Below are 22,508 nucleotides of genomic sequence, written 5' to 3'. Positions count from 1 at the left end.
ACACGTAAGAATAAAAAAAAAATCCCCAACATTTTAAACTTAAGACAAGATGTTAGATGCTATGTAGATGTGTTAGATGCTGTAACAAAACTAGTAGGAAATCATAATTAATCTAACAGCATATGTCAGTATTCACTATAAACAGTTTTGCACTATTGACAAAGCTCTTTCTTGCACAATGTGTATGACAGTTTTCAATTTTTACAAGAAATAAATTCGATTCTAAGAGACGCTTAAGGAGAACTATTTCTTGTTAGAACAAAAAAATCCCAAACTACTGTTACTCTGAAACGGTAAAACAAATACATTAATAATAATTTTTAAAAAAGTGTTTCTGCTGGGAGACTTAATCATAAATAGTAAATGTCTAAAAGATTACTCCTTCCTTTACCTAGTAAGATCCAACATGAAAGGGTGAATGAATAGAAAGAACAAATATGATATTCAACAGAGACATGCTGCCTGAAATCCGCCCTTTGGATGCTGTGACGCAAAAAGAATATAAAAAAGGAGAGGTTATACCTGTTTGTTCACTGGAGGTTTGTGGCATGGGTCTAACACCATTAACTGCCAGAACTAGAGCTCTACAGCATTTTATTAAACAATTGATCAGCACTCACTTCTCATTCTGATTGTCAACATGAGCCAAAAGCTATAAACTTTAAGACTTCTCAGAGCTTTTGGGCGGATCCAAGGTTGAGGAAAAAAAAAAAAGATCCTGCATACAAAGTGAATTGTTGTAACTTAAGGGAGCCGACAGAGCTATGTTTGGAGTTGACCCAAATTCAAACTTCTGCAGCATCCAAGCACATTCAGGGCTGGTGTTACAGTTTGGCTCCATCTGACTGAAATTCACGCTCAATTGTATTCTGTTCATATTTCTGTCGACATCGGGGAACATCTTATTTTGTCTGCTTTCCCCTCTGCCAACTGACTTGTAATTTTTGCCCTTCAATGATCAGTGTTGTCGAGTTCCTATTAGTTTCATCTTCTACCTTGGTCCCACAACATCTCTCCATCTTTGGTCCATTTTAAGCTTTTCTATGGAAGCAGAGGATAAATCACCCTATTTTGGTTTCATAAAACATACCACAAGTGAAATCCAATTCTTACTGAAGTTAAGGTCTTTCCATTGACAGTGAGTGATGACTATTTCCTACAGAAATAAGGGAAAGTTCCTGAAGGTCCTTGGACCCTTCTGCCAAGCAGACGTGATCTTCATATCACATATTCCATACCTATGGCATATACTGTAACTATAAAGTCTCAAAACCTTCTGTTTTACTTTTATCTCCATTGAAAAAAAATTACCCCTAATCCCACCAGTTAAGAAATTTTACTGGTTCAGTTAAATTCTCATCCTCTTAGTTTCATTTGCTTGCTTCTAATTGCCCATACATTATACTATTGAACTTAATTCCGTTCCCTTCTATTCCTGCATTCACCAAACAGACGGCAGTTACAATGCATCTCTTCCCTCTTAGTTGCCACCTGACCAGCAATGTACTTATTTAACCCATTCGACTTTGTTTCATAACTCATGAATCTAGAGGAACGGCTCCTCATTTCTGAATTCTTTGTTGGTTTTGGAACTTGTTAGTCACAAAGGTACTCAACACAACATTCCCTGTCTATCAAATTCAAAATACACTGACATCTTGGGAATGCTAATTCTGTCTGTTCTGGCCTCCAATAAGGCTACAAGTTGCTACTCGTTCAATATTTATGCTTCATCATTATCTTCAGTGAGAACTGCTGTGGTGGAACATTTTTCAGAGACAAAGACTCATCTTCCCTTATTCAAAGCTTGTAAATACACAGGAATGACTGCCACAAAATGTGTAAGCATTCACAGTAAGGAACATATATTAGTGCGTTATTCAGTTCTGCATACTTCTTTCCACAATGTCTTTACATTCAGTATTGATCACAATCAGCTATATCTGTGCCCAGCTCTGATCTTAGTGTGACTTCATCTTAGCCAGCCAAGTCAGAATGAGTCCTAAGTGGGGGAAACCAGATGCCAACCAAGACAAGTGTATGCATGCCTGGATGCAGAAGATAACTAAAAGAAATACTGAGAGACCGTTTACAAATGGAAATACTTTGCTTTTCAAAAGACCACATGTAATGTCAAAAACAACTGAAGGTTTGCAAGATGTAATAGATTAATCTTTCTATTCTTGCAAAGAAGCAAAAATTGTGGTTTTCAAAGTCCTCATCAGTATTCTGAAAAATGCATTTAATTAAAAAAAAAGTATAGAAGAAATAATTTGGAAAATTTTAGAAACTATAAAGGGCCAAGAGGAACTTGAATCTGACTGAGGAATGCTCTGAGAAAAAACAGTGAAAAACAGTTCTTAAAATACAGGTGATATCTTTTTGTCTAGTTCCTACTCTATAAGCTTGTTTTCCCAGCAAAGCTTCCTGCTGAATCTGTGAATCATCTTTCTGGCAGGTGCACTTTCATCTTTTGTGACTCTGACAAAGCTGTAAGCTGTGACCATAAAAAAATCCAACTTTTTATATTAGTCTAGCATTAAAATTCAGAAGAGCTATTTCAATTTTAATTGAAAACAGAAAAACAAATTCCTTTTGCACCCACAGATATTTGACCTAAGGAGGTGCTGAAGTACTACGTTTTATTACTGCATTATGTACATTGCTAAAACCTCTCCAGCATGCAGTATTTAATTACTACATTAATATAGTACAAGAATTGCTGTTAATAATTAGCCATGGTATTAAACACAAACACAAATGATTAAATAAACAAAAAAAATTTACATCTATGTCTCATATACAGAATTATCAAACATAGTAATTACAGATCTGTTAGGTCTGTGAATTTTGCCTCCAGTAAAAATGATCTGGAACATTTTTCTTTGTAAAAATGTATTTTTCAGTTCAGATCCTCCGTGTACTGATGTTTTAGAAGTTGATTTTAGACCAGGATTTGCCTCGTAATTTCCAAGGCCAGGAAAGGAAGTAATAATTCTGACTTCCTGCAGAATGTAGGACACGCAATAGTTCTTGTATTGAACAAATAACTTGCGGTTGAATTACAGTTTATAGTTTAGAAAGGCATCAAATCTTGTTTTCAAATGACAGTGAACCTTCTACTGCCTTATTGTTTTCTACTGCATTTAGTTTCTATAACAGTTTTGTCTAGATGAGATTTCCAGTTGCTGCATCTTCCTACAACACTACATACTACTTTTCACTACACAACAGAGCAGAAGCCATTTTCCTATATCTTCTCTGAGCCTGCATGAAGATTACAGTTTGAATAAAATGCCTGCATCAAGCCACTTCAGAAGCAGCATTTCCTGATTCAGTATTTATGATTACAGGAATTTTTTGCTGGGGCCAGTACATACTGGATGGTTATTCACAGCAATGGCATCAGAGACTTCCGCAGTGCTGGGCTGGATTTGGGGAATCCATCTTTGCAGAACTTCTGGATTTGTGTAGGATTTTACGAACTGAGTCTTTAGCTCATCTGGGTATCTTCTCTTGCATAATTATTTCACTCTCCTCACATGGAAGGAAATGGCAGTGGTGCATGGAAGTCTGGGATAGGAGAAAGGAGTATCAAGACTGACTGGCATTTGAATAGCTGAGCCCTAAAATTGAGATTGTAAAAGTGGCCAAATAAAAGAAGAAAAAGGAAGAAGAAAAGTAAAAGAAGAGGGGAGTAGGAGAGAGGAGAGAGCAGAAAAAGAAACAACAGAGAAAAATTCAGCAACAGTAAATCCCTAGAAATAGGGAAAAAATTTAGCCTTTTGGAGGAGTATGGTGGTGGGACATGGTGGTGGGGGCTGTGGTAGAAATCTTCTTTTTCTGGGGGAAGGAGGGCTGACATACAGGGAGAAAAGGCAAAACTTCATGTTTCACAGGCCAGGCCCTGAAGATTGAGATTCATGAAGACGAGTGCTTGAAAAACCAAAAGGGCTATGTCCCAAACTCTTAAGCATTGCTTGAAGAGTAAACCTTTTCTTTCAAACATTGACTTAAAGGAGGTACATACTCTTGTCAAATTTGAAAATGTCCTGGGAAAAGAAGGGAGAAGGAGTGGAAGGAATTAAAAATGAAATTACCATACAGAAAATATCATTCCTACATAGCCCCCCTAAACCCCTGCTCACATAAGCCATCCTGTTGAGTTTTCTGTACTTGGATGGCAGAGCTACACACAAGTTATGATCCATAAAATTATATCTGTAAAGTCTCTTCCAAGGGAATCCTGTGAGCCACCCCACTCCCCTAGCACATCAGTTGGCTATATGCCTGAAGAAATAAATGCTGTTGGAAAGGACTCAGCCAGTCCCGTGGTACCTCCAGGCCCATCTGCGCCTTCCAGAAGGTTGTTACTCTCTAGGCTACAGGCTGGAAATTCAGACCAAGCTGGGGCTAATGCTCCAGGGTACACTGAACTGACACAACTTTTTTACAGAAATAGCAGAACACAGGGAGGAAAGGGAACTGAAATGCATTGGCTGAAATGCATTAAGCTTCCAAAAGAATTAGGGTTAAGAAGAGCAGGAGGCATTTGGTTTCACATGGCTTTTTAAGGGAAAAAAAAAAAAAAAAAAGAATGAATGGGAAAACTGGCATTTATCTTTCCAAATCACATTATTTATAAGCTTCCACAGAGAAGGAGCTGATCCTTTATGCCTTCTCCTCAGCTCAGCAGGACAACTGTGTAGGGAGATACTGCAGACACTAACCTCAGTCCACAGCTGAACTAAAGTTAATAAATTTATCCATTTCAGAGTGATACAAGCTCTAAAAAGCATTGCTAGTATTTTTAGTGCTTAAAAGTCATAGACTCTTCTTTGGTTCAGGCTTGGATAATTCAGAACTGTCTAAGTGGAACTGTGCCATATTAACAATAACACAAAAATTTGATTGTTTGGGTTGAGAAGTACTATGATAAATTTCAGCTTAACAGTTAATAACTTTTTTGGAAATATCTGAAAACACAGATTAAGACTGGAAGTGTTTTCCTTCAGAGTGTTGCTATCACAACGCTATAAAACAGGCATACACACAGTGACTATAGGCTTGGTGGGTAAGTAGATCATTCTAACTTTTGTTTTAATGTCATCATATCCCTATAGCTCTTTAGCAGATGTCTATGTGCTTTTTTTTCTACCAAGACTTGGTTTCCATAGCTTCTATTGGATCAAAGCTTTTCTGGCAATGACAAAACCAGCCCTGGTATATCTCCCACTCTCTTCTGAACATCGGAGACTTTCTTTAAAAGGAAAACTAATTTCAACTGCACATCTATTGCATGAGAAACCTCATGAAAAAATAAGTAATTTAAAACTTGTGTGCTAATATCATCCATATAATGAGGACAGAGAGAAATTACGAGCCATTAATCCAGGAAGCTGTAGAGGAGACAGGATAGCTTTAAGGGCTGTGAATTATATAAAAGCCTGCGAAAACTGTAAATACAATACAAATCTTAATTCAGGGAGAACAAAACGACCATATAAGTAGCCACAATACAATCCCTTTGCTATCAAGTGAATTAACGACTTTAAAACAGGATGTTAAATTGTATCTGCTCTATAACCTGTTTTTTTTTTTTAAGTAACTAGATAATGGAATTTTCTCTGAGACTATGGAAGCTGTTAAGGACTGGACATCCATTAAAACATGACCAAAGTTCAGGCATTCAAATACTTCATATATCTGAAATAAAGCAGCTGCCCTGAGGGGAATTTAAGCCTGAACATCAAGATTTGTGAGCTATACCACATTTCATCCAATAATCAAGCTTAGTACTGACTTTCTATTCCAAAAGCCCACAGCATGCTTTTATTGCCTTAGAGGGAGTAATTCCCCACTGCTATCACAAATACTAGATGTGGGTCTATTAATCCCTTGTTTACTGAGAGAAACCCCATCTTCAGAAGCCTCACACGAAGAAGATTTATCCTATCAGTGGGTTTGCTCTCTGGATCCCCAAACTGTTTCATCACCCATGACACAGCTCAGCTGTGCTCTGAGTTTCTGGTGAGCATTGATATTGATGTTGCTCTTTTTAGCACGTCAGTGAGCTAGAAAAGCAGTGACGTTGCTGTAACCTTTGGGGACCGTTGCTGGGAATTCCAGAGGTGATCATCTAATGAAGAAATGTGCTGAAGGAGCAACTTCAGTATCTGACAGCTGAGCACCTGGCAGAGGGAGGACCCCACCAGACAGGATGGCAAGAAGAAGGTGAGATGGGGATAAAGCTGCAGAAGGAATTGATCTAGGGCCCCTGCCTGACACCTTAGCTAGAATGCCTCCTTCAACACAATCCTTCCTCACCAGAACCAGCAGCGCCACCGCTTTGACAGCAGCAGCCTGGCTCAAGTGTTAGCCAGAGAGTTAGGCAGATAGTTGTTTGTACCATCACTAAAATAAAACTACTGGAGCAGGGGTTTTTTTCCAGTTTCAGCTACAACCCAGAGGCCGCTCAGGGAGCATGGAGGCTGCAGAAGCTGAGGCAGTGCTGCTGGGATGAGAGGACGGAGAAAGAAAAGCCACCCCAGCGGAGGAGGCTGGTTGGCACCAGGTGTGGTGGTTTGCCACCCGCTCCCCTTCCTCATGTACACACACGTTCCCTGTGTGACTGTACAGGGGAACGAAAAGTAGCTCACGCTGAACAGCACCACCTGGGGAAGGATGCCACCCAAATGGTGCGAACAAAATTAAAAATGTGTAATGTTTAGTTGCATTTTCTACTCAGATATGAAAGTAATGAGAAAACAGGTCCAGGTTTCTAAGGAGCCATGTGGAAAGCAGGAGAGGGAAAACCAAAGGCATGTTCAGAAACATCCACGGGCACAAAGGCTTCCTCGTGCCAAAGGGTGAGCTTGGACACCTCATCACACAGCAGGAGGCACGGCTTAACGACGTCTTTCCGCGCCAATTAGTAACTGAGGTTATTGGTATTTCAAAGGGAGTTGGCAGAGCTGCTGAAAGGAAAGGAGCCAACAGTCCCACCCCAGAAAGTCTCACACAGGCAGCGCAGGGGATGTGAAGGCAGGACAGCCTGCTCCCAAAACTCAAACAGGCAGGGCAGCCCACGGACGGCCTTGTTGTCCTACACTCAGGTGCTGGGAGAAGGACAGATGCATTTACACAGCTCGGCCATTGAGTATAAATCTTCAGCAGAAATCATTTAGGTAAAAGGAGACCATGCTCAAACAACCCTGGTGAGCATCAGATTTAGCAGGGTGCTGCTACCTGACCAGAACGTGCAAGCGACCCGGTACAACAACTAACTATGTGATTGCCTGCCAGCTTAAGAGATTTACTGTTACCTCATACACAGAAGAACAGAAATTGTTTTAAAGTGTAGCTTCATACTAATTTTAACTTTGAGGTAACTTGGGCTGTGATCTAGGAACCTAAGGACACAGACTGCAGCTAAAAACTTTGGGTTTTATTCCAAGCTCTGGCTATCTGGGGGGGGGTTATGCAATTCATCTAACTTTTCTGTTAGGGAATTTTTCCACCTCTGAAAGGGAATGATGATACTTTTCAGTCACATTGGGACAGTCTGCTAGGTTCAGTGATGCATGTAGAGGATAAAGAGATTTTCCACTTACTCAGCTGGCAGTGAAACAGATTGCAAAAAAAACACCAGGGTGACTGATACTTAAATTAAGAGATTCTGCAGCAGAAAATATGAGCACAGAAGATATCCTGTTTTAGCAGAGAACGCACTAAGGCAGAACTGCAAGCTATGATTCCCATTTGTTTTTAAACAGAAAATGAAAATAAAATAGCAAGATATGGGAAAGAAGATAACAGGACAATGAACAATAAGGCTTGGGAAATGCGGGGGAAATGCCTAATTTCAAAACCAAAGCTGTATAACACAGCTGATTTTAAATTGGTTATAAACTGTACCCAATTGGCTCAGTTTTTATCAGTAAACTTCCAACTTCAGCAAAATTAAGAGATTTAAGTACATCCAATCTGCGTGTTCAGAGAAACTGATGTAGACCGCCTCTTGCACAGACAAGGACTAACTCCCCTGTGTGTGCTGGACTGAGGTTAGTCAGGACTGCCTTTCGCACTACCTCTGAGGAATGTGGGATGATTCGTCAATGTTGATACATTGAGCTGAAAACACAAAGAGCTACATAAGTGCTAAATACTCATCATCACAATTTCTGGGCATGCCAGAAAAATAAACGCTGGTGAGCAGACCTCAGGAAAACAGTAAAGACAAGCTTGTAACACCAAGAGAAGTTTGCTAACTATAATCACGTTTCCTAATACCACAAAGCAATAGAGATTCGAATCTGGTAGGAGGAGAGGGGTTGATGTGTGTCTGTCCCTTTTCTGTCCTTGTTTTCAGGCACTTGCTCAATGACCACAGCATGCGGATCTGTGTTCTTTAAACAATATGAAAAGAAAATTCAAGGGTCACTTCTTCACAGTCATCCTCTGCATGTGCACACAGGACAGCCTGTGATGGGCAGGGAGTCTGTATTCAGGTGTCAGTGTGGGAATCAGATACACGTAAGCAGACGCACGGTGCGTATGGGAGAGTGGAGTGATTCAGCTCTCCCTGACCACAAGCAGAGCTTCTGTTAGTGGAGAGGTGTGCTGGTCCCATGCGAATCAGCTGCCTAAGTGGATGCAAAAGTGGGAAGGCTCTGTTATGACAGCGATTGCACACCCAGTTCAGTCAAACCACAATCAGCAGGCAAGTTTATCACAGTACATCATCACTTTAAAGATCTTTGTCACTTCCCTCCGTCCCTTCACCCTGACATTTCAACGCATCCCAAGAAAGAGGCACCTTTGCCTGTTCTTATGGTAACACACGGCTATTTGGTGGCAGGAGACAGCAAGGAAGTGGCAATTCGCCAACATTATGTCATGCGATGGTGACTGACTTTTATGCTTGCAGCTTATGCTCGGTTTCCGGATAGAGCACACGCGTTGTGGGGAGCGCCAAGGCCCCCCTCTCCCCACTAACGAGAACCACCTGTGGCCAGGGCCAGCCCCACCAGGCTGCCAGGGAGCTCCCCAGCCGCAGGCTCACTGCTGCGGCAGAACACGGCTCAGAAACCTGTCTTTCCCATGTGCAGAAACCCGTTGTTTTTAAAAGGTCTTAGCATGTCTCTCAGTTTACATCTCTTTCAAGTCCAGGGGAAGATAGGGAGACGTAAATCACCTGTGGTGCAATGCCAGCAACGTGAATAAAGTTGTGCCTGTTTCTGCCAAGGCTAAATTTGGCACTTCACACAGGGCGGCAGTTACGGTGAATGCCGACAGCTCTGCCGTGGGGATGGAGAGCCACCACCGCGCAGACTGCCAAGGAGGCTGGGAAGGGCTTGCTTTGCCAGAGAAATTGCTGCAGTTTACTTACTAGTTCATCTGTTTCGTTTCTCAGAGTTTCAAATTTGCTGTAAATCTTGGCACAAACAAGAACTTGCTGATTTTAAAGAACTGCAGTATGTAGCAAAAAGAGATGGCATTGATAACCACGTAAAGACCAGCAAGGGCTACAAATTCTCCCTAGTAAAGCTGGGTAAGTTACACTGACTTCCTTGTCACCACTGGACTTCCACCAAAACCTGAGCTAACCATTTTAATTCAATGTTGAGTACAACACTGCTATAAAGCGAGCACTGGACATTTATTACATGCCTGCTGATGAGTGAATCTCCAAGGAATCCCTCTGAATAAGTGTTGAAAGAGGTGAGTTCATTTTGGATGAATCTCCAAATGCCCATGTGGCAGACACTAGGCTTGAAATCTCACATCAGCGAGTAGTTCTGCAATGTTTCCAAGGCTTTCTTGCTACAACTGACTGGGAACTCCACCACTGGTTCTGCTATCACATTTGGATATTCCAGACAGTGCCATCAGAATGGTTAAAAGTGCAAAACTGAAAACGGTCAAAAATTACATTAATCTTTTCTAGTCTCGTAAAAAGTTCTATTTGTAACGAAATTCTGAGTGGGGTTCACTAAATAGGACTCTTTATGTCAGTCAGCTTGAGCAGTTTCTGATATAAACCACACCAACTTGTTCCAGTGAAGTAAGACACTAAAAGGGAACTAAAGAATATGCAAGGTTTGTTAAGAACCAGTAGAACTTCCTCTTAGTAAGGAGAAACAAACGTAATGGAGAAGGTTAGAAGATTTACTATGAATTTTCCAGGAGTCCTTGGTTCACCTATATTTTCAGCTCTTCTGCCATGTTGTCATGAATTCTGCTAATTGTTTGTCACCAGTCACAACTATAGGTGCGAATCTTTTTGGACATCAGATATACGTTATCAGGTAGTTGATAAAAAATGAAAACTGCACGGACTCTGATGGTTTAGCTGATAGCAAATGGACTGTTTACTGCATAGCAGAGAAATATTTCCTAGTATAATATTGAGAAACTCACTTCACATGGTGCACAAAATCCTGGGACAAAACCTCTTTTGCAGGATCTTGCAATTCAGAACAGCACTTAGAATGACAGAATCCTAAAACAGGCCAGGTTGGAAAGGTCCACAAAAGATCATCTCATCTAGACTTTCATGGGGAAGGGAGCCCAGATGAGCCCACTTGCCCTGGGCTACCTCGCAGTTTAGAAAGAGATTATGGTAATAGCAAGGATAACAACTCCTAAGTTGTGATACATTATACAGCTACAGTGAAACTCAGCTGCAAAACCTCCATAAGAATAAGGTCAATTAGCTAACTACTGTTCCTCTGCCAGACAGAAACCTAGCTCTCAAACCTAATCTGGTCATCTTGACAAACATGGTGGCTAGTCCGGCATGGTTTGGAGCATGCTCTGTGACTACAAAGTGTACTTTTGCTGATAGAAGATGGAAACAGAAGGGCAGTGTAGTGTCTTTATAAGACATTTATCCAGGGGTCTCTGCCCTGGCAGTGGGTGCTGCAGTACCATGCTGGCCAAAGTGGGCAAAAAACCAGGCAGAAGGCATGAAAGCTGTTGCAGCCAAAGGGTGGCTCAATATAGGATACATAAACGAACTCCAAATACTCTGTCTTGTCAAACAATGGCTTATGACCAGGTTACAAGGCAACTCCAAAAACCTCAGAAATTCATACAGGGGTAAGAATATTCTGCCTCTCAGAGGTGAGTCACAGGTGAGACAGGTGCCAAAGCTGGTCTGCAGCAAGGACTAACAGTGGCTGCAGCTCAGGTGAAACATGTTGCCCAGCTCTTGGCTCCAGTGGAGCTACAAAAGCAGCAGCAGATCAGTGCTTTGCCCTGGAGAGAGACAAGATACTACCAATAAGGTAACCGATCAGCTACATCTTGCTATTTTGGCAATATCTGCTCTCCTGCTGAGATTTTATTAGCACACTTAACCACCAATTTAGAAAAAAAAAATTACAGCTTGATGTCCCACCCTGATCTGACAACTCTAGGAATGTTTTTGAGACAGTGTTTAAGCATTTATTCACTTACTACCCTGGATAAACACAGCATTTGGGCTACAAATTCTGAATCAGGTTCAAAGCTTTCAAGGAAGTTCAAACTGAGGATTTTAGACCAGCCTGATCTCAGATAGATCTGAAAACAAACTGGATATTCTGAATCTACTATCTGTAGCAAATATCAATATAACACTCCCTCCAAAAATAAAAGAGTAATTTAAGTGAGCTTATTACTAATCACTGTAAAACTTATTTTAAAAGTCCTGCTTAAAGAGATTCATGGGCACCTTTCAGGTGGAAATTTCCTGTTGAAAAGACAGCCTCAGGTTGCAACAAAGCCATCAATTGTGTAATTCCAATCACTTAAAGAAAATGCAAAATAACATACCCTTGTGAGGTGGATGATGCTCCCTGGACTACTGTGTTTGTCTCACTTCATAAGGGTGATGGCTTGCCATAGATGAAACCATTTGCATGTAAACTATTTTGAACATTACTTGCCTGAAAACTACAAGCAATGCAAGACAGACCTAAAACTCTAAGAAAGCACGTAGGTTTTCATCTACATCAGATTACTGGATCTTTAAATGAATATGCTTATAAGCACAGTTTTGGACAGGAATAACTTTACTGACTCAGGATAAACTTCATACTGCTGCACGGATCCTATTTCTTCATGTTGGCAAGGCCTTATCATTGCCCCAAATACATCCTTTTGCCAAAATAAACAACATCAGGAAAAAAGGAGACAGCAATCTCAAAAATGGCAAACATATTATTGCGTATTTTTTCAGGCTGTGGCACTGTGTACATAACTTCTAAAATCATTTTAGGTCATTGAATTGTTTTTGTTAACTCAGGTGAAAAGAATTTTATGGCAGAAATATGATATTTTCTGAATTAAATGGATACTTCTTGTTATTGTTTTACCATCTCTGTAAATCACCCATTTTGCAATATGGCAGTAAGTCTACACAGCAGATACCTAGTCTAAATGAATTTATAAGTGTGTGTGGACATTGTATCTGGCAAAGATCAGTTGTTAATTAACCCCTGTTAATTTGTGCAACTAGGTAACTCTGAACCAAAGAGTAGATTCAGCTTCATTTATGCTGGTCCTCCTGCACCACTTACGACGCTTTCCAAGGCAGTTAGAGCACTGCCTCGAGCAACTGCTGCTCACTTCTCCACTGTGGGCTGGTCTAGTGAAAAAAAGCTGTTAGTGGCAGAGGCAGCTTCAGGTAAGCTCTGCGGCTAGTGTGCCTACCCCTGACACATCAGCCATACTTCAGACTTTTCGGTACCCTACACATTTTTCAACCTGCAGATCCTAGTGCGCTTGGGGTGGCATTTCAGCATGCGTTTGTGTTTATGCCGCTGCTATTTGCACATCGCAGAACCAGAAAGCCACAACACTAGATCTGAAACTTTGTAGGAGATTGATGCCTTCATGTTCACTAACAGCACTATGACAAATACACAGGGCCATGTTATTCCAGCATTCTCTTTTGGGGGGAAGTACTTTGCCTGCAGAATCCCAGAAGGTTTCAGGGCAAAACATGTAAATTCACCAGATTTCAAACTATCCCTTCCAAGAAAACGGCTTTCTTCTGGTGACACTGTTCAGTCACTACTTACAATCACAAGTGCTGAATTTGGAGTAGAAGCATTCTTAAAAGGAAGGAGCAGCACAAGGATGATGCAAATCTTAGCTGAAGGACACTGTTAACTTGAGCCCTTTCCAGCTTGTTTGGGTACAGTTTAACTTCATTTAGTCTGAAACCAATACAGTGGCAAGCTGAATGCATTACTATTCAGAGACATGTTTTTTATTGATCAGAAACAACTTGTGTGTTTCTTGACAACTTGAGAACTCCCACCCAGAAATACCAATGTTAGCAACATTTAAAAACACCAGCCACAGGCTCTGCAAAGAGAAGTAATATCCACCAGCAGCCCAACAGGAGTAGTTTTCACATCTGCCCTTGCATTTGAGGAGAGCTTAACCCAGGGATCAAGCCTCAAAACTACAGAGCAATAAAAGCCCTTCTTCCTTATGTTTCAGCTCCCCGCCATATATGAATAAAGGTCAGTTTGTAACAGCACTGAAGATAACACACGCAAATACATGTACCTGCGGTATTTTTTTTTTTCATACGTTGAGTTTATTACAACTAAGTAGGGAGAGTTCACACAACTGAGTAAGTATGAGAATGATCTGCTGTTCTGCTCATGCAAAAAGACATTAAACAGCATATTCTGTGTGAGAACAGCAGAGAAGAATTTGGGGAATTAGATTCTTTTCTCAGCATATAAGTTACCCATGCGAGCCACCCACCAGTATTAATGGGAACTCTGAATATTTAGCTCAGCTTCAAACCAAGATTGTATATAAAATAGCAAGGTATCAAATTTCTTCTAGGATGAAAAACGCTAAAATATTTCTTTTGCACTATTCCACTATACATGTCTCTCATTTTCCTCCTCTAGCCACTGCTTATATACCAGTCTGACTCCAATCATTAAAAATCTTACTAGGGGCTTTTTCTCACACTCAGATTTGCACTTCCAAGCACTGATAATACCTGTCTTGATGCTCTTCAAACACACATCCCTGAAAGTAGATCAAAGTAAATCCACAGCAGAAAGAACTCCAATTAAAGATACAAGGACGATGTATTTACTGCACTTTCTGTTGAGTTGTCACCGGTGTTTTGTATATTCAAATATGTTTTCCTGTGTCACTTAGAACATCAGTCCCTCACATGATATCATGTGTAAAAGGCAGAGTATGCAACAGTACCAGTTCGAGAGAAAGGCTGCAAGAAGATAACATCATTTTCTGCTTGCAAAAAGGTCAGTAGATAATCCAAAATCCAACACTGGAACTTTTTTTAATCCAGACTCTGAGGGTGCTTTTTCTTTCTACAGTGAGGCAGAGGCAATTTACTTGCAATCAGATTTTTTCATTTCAAAGATTAGTGACTAGGTTAAAGTGGTATATTTGTAGTGAATGAAACTTTATTACAAAAAGTAGAATTACACTATTTACAAAAAAGTAACTAAATGCAGAAAATAAGCTTGAGATCAAATTAACTGAAAAGCAAATAAAAATTAATTTAAAATTAGTAAGAATATATTAAAAAGAAAAAAGGGACTTTTACAAATGATGCATATGAAAAGTTTCATGTATTCTAGCAAAATGGTATGAAAGACATACTTCCTCTCCTTGAGAAAAAGTTATTGCTGTCTCCTGAGAAAACATGGTGAGACGATATCCTCATAGCCAAACAGTTGAGAATTCTGAAGCCGTGTTTTCTTTCTTTCCTTAATACACCGAGAAATTAACATAAAGTTTCGCAGAATTTGCGAGCATTTTAGCTACTTCGTACTAGAAATCATCCGTTCTCCTACCTTGACCTCTAGGTGGCACAAAAGAATCTAAACTAAGCAGATCTTTTCCGAGTTTTCAGGTAACGTCACGCCCTCCCATTCAGCCTCCTCAAATTCGCAATTCCAACATCACAAAACACACGTTTATTAACCTCTACTAAATAAAATGTCAAAATAAGTATTAAAGTAACAGCTACTCTAGCTAGACAGCTCATTTTTTTACTGCTTTTAACAGTGCATTGAGATATAAACCATTAATTGATTCTCCACAGTACATCCAATATCCTTTCACCTTCAACTCAAAATACTTAAAAGGAACAATGGGCTTACTAGTAATAAAGCTAAGGTTTACATTTAGTCTAATGTAAGGATTGCTACAGCACTAAAACCACATAACACAAAAAACAATTTGCAATCATAATCCATCAGGAAAAAAAGTAGTAATGAGTAAAATATATCTGTTACTTCAACTTATTTTAGATTGCCATATGTAAAATATGTACCTGTCTTAGCCAAATCATTTGCACTCACATCCGAGGATCACTCTGACGAAAACCAAAATCACCTTCCCCTCCCAACCTGCCCCAGCTCTCTGCAAACAATTGCCCAGGCAGGACTTTCACCACTCTATCATTCAAAACCACTCAGACTGAAATGCTTCTACTCTTCCAAGACTGAACATGAATTTATGCATAAAATTTGTCAAAGCACTACGCGGAAGAGCATTTGCATCAACATGTGGTAACGGAGCACTGCATCATGTGCCCACAATTAAACAGGAAAGAAATTTCTCTCACCTGGCATAGAAATCTTTCGGTGGAACAACCTCCTGAAAGAACTGTAGCTGGTACAGATATAGTCCAATCAAGTGCCCCGCACTGAATATAGCCATTAATACACACAGACAGCTGAATATCAGCGGATCAAATGCTTGGCAACAGGACCACCATGTGCACAGGCCCAAAAATATGAAGAAATACACAGCTGAAGTCAAAGATGGCACCATCATACCTGTAAAAATAAAAACATGGTGGGTTGGAAAAGTGTGGGAAGCATCAGCATTTGTTAAACCTTAAGTCTGACAAGAAAAGCATTAATTCAATTAGTGTTTATGCTAAGTATTACAATTACCTCTTAAGACTGCTATTAGCTTTGAGACTAAAAGAAAAGGATCTTCTTTTTGTTCAATTCACTTATGTCATACCTTAGCACTTAGTACACAACCACTCTCCAGACCTTCTTCTTAGATGGAGTCTTGTCTTTTTAAAGATGTTTCACAAAGCATTGTGACATATTCCAGAAATGTGGCTGCAAGGCCAGACAACAGTGCTTGAGAGCACTGATGTATTAAGCCTTCAAAATGAATTTTAAGTACAAGACACTAAAATGGCATAATGGATGAACAGTGAAAAAGCTTTCTCACATAAATCTTGAGATATTTTGAGTTATTAAAACAAAAAAAACCCTGATGCATATACTGAAAATAAAATAGATCTTGATAAAATCTAGAGAACATTCAGTAAATTTTTGATTTTTTAAATTTTTAACTCTTAGAAACTTGTAATTTACATATGACGAAGACTCTCCTTCTTACATATGTGTATCGTTTTTTGCTCTTGCACATGTAGCAGAGTATTTCACTTGTGAATATGTCTAACTGGTGAAGGAGACCCAGTGTGCTGTGGGTAGCCTACAAAAGTAAATGAGGAAGCAGGATACATATACACAGCTAAGAGTGACAACCATGAGAAAATGACATAAGAAAGCTTACATCCAGCACACCAGTCCAGCAGAGTCTCTACCAAAGCTAACAGGGACGCCTGTCTCAATTTATTTTTAAGTTCTTACTAGCGCACGTCTAGGAGCCACCTTCCTCAGGACAGACCTGCAGGCTCCTGGTGGCCCACTGGTACACCCGCTGGCCTGGCAGCGGAGCCAGCCACTCTGGCAGGAGGACTTGCACTGTGCCAGGTGCCAGCTTGCCCTGTTTTTTGGGGGTAGTGCTCCAGGGGTTGGTCCCCAGTTGGGCTGAGTCCAGGCACTGTAAGGACTCTTATCCACGGTCATTTTGCCTAAGCTTCACCATCTTTAGACCAAGTCTTCAGCCTAGGGTGCTCTGTCTCTGCGCCAGTGAATAGCTTGCTGGTGCATCCATAGGCTCACAGATTCAAAAGCACTGACAGGACCACAGGGATCACCTATTACGACTGCTTTCATGATGAGGGCTATATCCACAAATAAGTTGTTTATTATGGCAAATTACTCTGGCTGTGAAAAATTCAGAATTTATTCCTGGTCTGAAATTGCCTAGATTTACCACTTAACTATTGGATTGTATTGTAACTTCTACTAGATGAGATGTCTGTTAAAAAAATGGAGGCACTTTGTACCTTTGTCAGTAGTTTAAGGCTGCAGTCAAATCATCATTCATCTTGTTTTTTTCTTGGCGTGGTAAGTAAGGAAGTATTTAACTAATTAAGCTTGAGGTCTCCCTCTGGAATACAGGCTTCCCAGACCCCAGGTCCTTTTCTAACTCTCCTCTGAACACCTCCTAGCTCTCAGCATGTGTTGGAGTCCCGCAGACAAGCTGCCCATCACCACTCAGACGAAACTGCCCCCTGCCACTGCTGCGTGATCAATTGCTGTGTGTTGTTCACACGTGCAACTTCAGAATGGCATCAGGCTTTTTTTGTTTTTAATGGCATCTCTCTTCCCTGATGTCAGGCCCCATGGTGATCCACAGAACCTATTTTCTTCCCTTTTTAGATTTACTACTTTGTGTTTGGCTACATGTGAGGCTGCCAGATAATGTTACCTTACAGAACCAGCCTGCCTGACTAAAAGGGCCACACCTGACCAGTCCTCATCATTCAATATCAAACAGGTTTTGTACTACTGTTTTATACTTCATATACTAGTATACGTATACATTAAGTATATGCTTGTACTTATACTTTATATGTAAGGACTCCATTCAAACACATGAGTGGGCAGACAAATGCTAAATTACAATTGCATCATCTAATTTTGAATTGATTAATTACAACCTACAGTGATTTTGTACACTTCCATTCTGGCTCTAGCTGATTATGTGGTACTAAATCAAATACCTTATAAAAAGGTTGGCTATATCATATCAAAACAGCTACTTTTACCAACCACATCAAAACCCAACATGAAGTCTACTTATCACTCTTTTAAGACCTACTAATCTTTTCTATTTTTTCTTTCTTTTTTTTAAAGGCTATGTGAATATAGCTCCTTTTTACACTTGGAAGTGATGGAATCAAATCTATGAATTCACACTATTTTGTATATATATAATATATAGTAATTTATAATATGCAAGCATTCACTGTTTGCTTGTAACAGCAACTATGAAAGATATATGCGGAATGATAGGCCCATACAGTATTAGTACAAAAAAAATTAAGCAACTCAGCATATTCCAATGCCTGCCAAAAAGTTAATTTAAATAAAATCAGCAGCAATTTCTTTTCCCTTAAAAATTTCCATTGTTATTCCCGCAGGTACCAAAGCGCTGAAAACTCATTTGTTAAACGCATAATCTAATGGGCTCTGGAGAAAATTTTTCAAATGCACCAACCTGCTGAACCAAGTAAAATTGTAACAACAACTTTTCCAGTGGTGATTATCATGTTGCCAATAAACTCCCTCAGTTTCGATGCTAGACAGGCAATTCTACGCAGCAGTTTTAATTTCATGGTTTCCTCGAATTCTGCTTCACCACAGTCTTCGTCATCCAGATCTTCTTCATACATCAAAGCATCATCTGGCTCTAACTTTTCTCTTACAGCCTGAAAGAGGAGGGAGGAAAGAAAAAGCGAATGCAAAAGAGAGACAGAGATGCAAAGGCATTTGAAATCAAAACCCACACATATCTTATTTATAACAATGAAGTCGTCTTAGAATCTTTGACTATATGCAAGCAACAAGAGAGTCAAGAAAAATGTGCTATAGCTAGAGTTGTACATTTCAGATCTGTCTCAAGAAAAAAGGATGTTAAGAGTTGTCCCCGAGAAAGACTGCAGTCCTCTTACACGTGCACAACAGGCTGCTTGTTCATTTTTACGGGAAATCTGGTTTGGTTTGCTCAGCATTTTTTCCATCTTGCTATGTATTATCTCTTAAACTCCTTCTTGGCTCAACAGCTTCAGGTATAAGCTCCAGACACGAAGCACAAGTGCCTTCCTGGCTGACGTTCCTTAACAAATCTCACTTTTCAAACTCTTCCCCATAAACCCTTTCTTGGACTTTAAATGCAAAACCTAGAATGGGGCAAATAAGGGTGATCTGAGACAGGGCAACAAGGGCTGAAATAAATGGACAGATAGCTCATTGGTGACTGAAGGGCAGTCTGGGAGAAAAAAAAATACACTGAGCAGAGGCTTGGGGAGAGAACGAGAAATGGTGAGATTGGCTGATGGTGAAAGAAAAGGAGAAAAAGTGAGCAAGAGAGAAATGAATGCTTGAGTGATCTGCAACAATTCAGCAGGGGAAATGAGACAGTGGCTTAGAACTATACAATGGAAAAAGGAAAAGAAGGAAACACGTAAAGGCCCCTCATACTTCAGCAGTTTGTTAGGATTTGGCAGTGGCCTTCACCATCAAGTCTCATTGTATCTTCGAGACCAGAAGACATACGCGGCTATTGAGTGATGCAAACTAAATCATCAACCCACAGTGAGAATCTGCAGGATTAGCAAGAGGCCCACCCAAAGATACAATTTATGGAAAAATTAGTCATTCACAGACATGTAGGGGCATATTTAAAAAAAAAAAAGAAAGTCATAGTTTTAAGCCAGGTTCTCACTTGGTGTAATACAGCATAGCTTCTTTGGCAATAATCCGAACTTGTATTAGCTAACGCTAGTCCTGGCCAAGCAGTATCTCTGTGTGTGAAAGTAAGAAAGAGAGACTATTGGTGTTTTTCATCAGAATAGCAGTTTTACATTTATTAGTGACCTTTGGCAGCCAAAAATTCCACATCGACAGATAAGATTGCTGTAGGAACAGCTGAAGTCTCAGCCTACTTAACCAAATTCTTCAGTACCATTTTGTTACGTGGATTCCCAAAGGAACAAAATTCCCTGTGGACTCCTTCATTTCACCTCTCAGCTTGGTGCCAACTTTCTCCTCTTACTTTGGAGCATTAACAATGTTGTGAATACCCAGAAAAAGCCTTCTTATTCTCAAGAGTGTCTATTTTACAGACAACAAAATACATATTAAATACAGTAGGGCTGATTAGGAAATCTACCTTTCCCTTGGACATATCTGGCTATTTCACTAGCTATAGCCATTATAAATGGAGTATACTACCGTTGCAATTGCTCGCCACCATTCCTTTATACAGCTCTCAACACACAAATTATTAGATCCTTATGCAAAATAACGGAGGAGATGGCAGCACAAACATGCAGTCATCGCATTCTGAGCCATGCAGCATGAAGAGGCATTCTGTCTGTTCATCACTGCTGCTTGTATCTGAGCTCCTGTCTAAACGGGAGCTTCTTAAATATTCAGAAACAGTGCTGACAGTAGGCTGAATGATACACTATGCTCTTACTTCTGCCACAGCTGCTTCAGTGAGAAATCCACACAAAGGGCAAAAGTTACAACCATTTCTGCTTGTGCTGTAATTACTAGATGAGCCTGCTCCTCATCTAGTCCTTTCAGACCAAATCCTGCTCCTCCTGTGCCTTGAGCTTACTATGACCAGTGAACAGTGGTCATATCCCCAACAAAAAAGACTTAGTGACACTGCTGGACATTTAAAGGTTACGAAATGGCAAGCCTACTATACATAGGTCTGTGTGAAGGAGGCCCTTGTTTCTTCAGCTAGTGCTTTCAATTTGCTGAAGACAATATGCATTAAAATATGGAATTACTTACAAAAATGCATAGGAATAATTTTAAAATAAATAAGTTATTCCATAGGAGAGTGTCAGGATTCATATCTCTATGAATACCATGAATCTATGTTGAACATGAAAACAGGATTCATATACTTTTTATGGCTTAAGCTCAATGGGAGTTCCGTCTAAATTGCTGAGATAGCCCTTAATTATACATACACAGGAAGAGGAAACAGAAGTCCGAAGAGTCACAATAGAAAATAATAAAATATTATCCATGCAGAAGCAGGAAACATACTTGAGGGAAAAATGGCCAAAATGAAAATATTCTTAAGTAAAAATTGGAGGAAAATACACAATACCTTCAAACAACAAAATAAAAAAGAGGACACAGAAGTAAGAAAGCCACATAAAAACAGCCCACTGAAACATGACATTTTATGTCCTTTTCTGTCTCTTCCCCTACCTGTCTCCCTAACCTCAGGTTCCAAATGCCCAATTTCACAGCTTGATCACCTCGAAACGGGTCTTTGGATTTTCCTATCACAGTAACTAAGATCATTTTTTTTTTTACTTGACCAGGCTAATCACTCATTTCATTGATCTGAAGGACCTTTAGGCTACATTTTATCTAAGAGTTCAGTATTAACAATCTAGTAGACATGTATGGCAGCATGGCCAGGGGAAAGCACTAGGAAAGAGGATATTTCACTGGACCAGGATACAGCTGAGGAGGAGATGATGGTCCAAAATTTCCGTGGACTGAGGCTTACACACTTTAAGCATAGCTAAAAGCTTGCAAGTTGGTGAGTTACCAAAGAAGTTAACTTCCCTTATATTTCCACTTTACTTAGACATATAAATACAAATTCCAAGTTCTACAAAAAAAGTGAGGACCTCACACACACTCATAGGACATGCAGAACAACCTACTTCTGGCATTACTGAGGTCATCATCTGTCAGAAAGAAAACTTCATCTTTATGAACCTCAGCAAATACCTAAATGATTTCCCAAATTTTCCTTCTAAAACTACAAATGTCTGTTTGGAGTTGGGGTTCTTCAACCACTCCTCTCAGTTTAAGACAAGCTAGCAAATGGGAAAACCTGATCATCAACAACAACCATAATTTGCAGTCCCAGAAGCTCTTCCAGAACAGATGTACACTGTTTCACAACTTTTCAGCACAGCCTGAATTATCAATTATATGGCTGTGCAAGGATTGCCTGGTTTCAGAAACCAGGGCTTTGCACCAGCATGCTCCCTGAAAGAGGTGGTTAGCTTCCGCATCTCTCCCTTCCCTATCTGCAAGTGCTTTTAAGGGTGATACCTTAGTCCTTAGCCTTATTCTGTCTATCTCCCAGTGGTGTCATTCATAATGCAGTCAATGATTATTTCAGTCAAAAGACTATGAGTACTAAACAACTATAGGTTTGGTATTTTTCTGTATACAAATAGATCTGTTTGTAATTCAGTATCCAAGGTGAAGTCAAGTAGCTGAAAGGCCATGTCCCAGTGTATGTCGAAAAGACAAACTCTGGTTTCCCCAACTCCCATATTCACCGCCCACCGACTGGATTATCTGGGACGGCTTTCCAGTTTCTCACATTGAGCACTTCAAGTTGCTGAAGGCAGGCAAACAGTGAACAGTTTTTACATCCAACATGGTGATAATGTGCCTGTTGTTTTAACACTTTCTGGTGATTAAATAGCCATGCAAGTATGCGCTCATCACAGAACACCATTACTCCAGTCAGACTGTTTTGCAAAGCTCTTTTTACTACATGGATTAGTCTAAAGCTAC

The 22,508-nt window shown here is 40.0% G+C and overlaps 1 protein-coding gene across 1 annotated transcript in view; it reads right to left on the bottom strand.

Moving 5' to 3' along the window:
- The window catches only part of PIEZO2 (piezo type mechanosensitive ion channel component 2), a 312,801-nt gene that overhangs the window by 106,320 nt on the left and 183,973 nt on the right, over positions 1 to 22,508 (bottom strand). The window contains exons 6-7 of the mRNA XM_086472533.1: positions 18,433 to 18,643; positions 15,623 to 15,836 (exon numbers count right to left, since the gene is read on the bottom strand). Of these exons, the coding sequence (XP_086328659.1) occupies positions 15,623 to 15,836; positions 18,433 to 18,643 (425 nt within the window). The remainder of the gene's footprint in view (positions 1 to 15,622; positions 15,837 to 18,432; positions 18,644 to 22,508) is intronic.

This window comes from Leptosomus discolor, chromosome 13, assembly GCF_034619465.1.
Source record: "Leptosomus discolor isolate bLepDis1 chromosome 13, bLepDis1.hap2, whole genome shotgun sequence".
In the NCBI taxonomy this organism is placed as follows: domain Eukaryota; kingdom Metazoa; phylum Chordata; class Aves; order Leptosomiformes; family Leptosomidae; genus Leptosomus; species Leptosomus discolor.
Note: the sequence above shows the minus strand (reverse complement) of the source record. Positions and strands in the feature narration are given on the sequence as shown.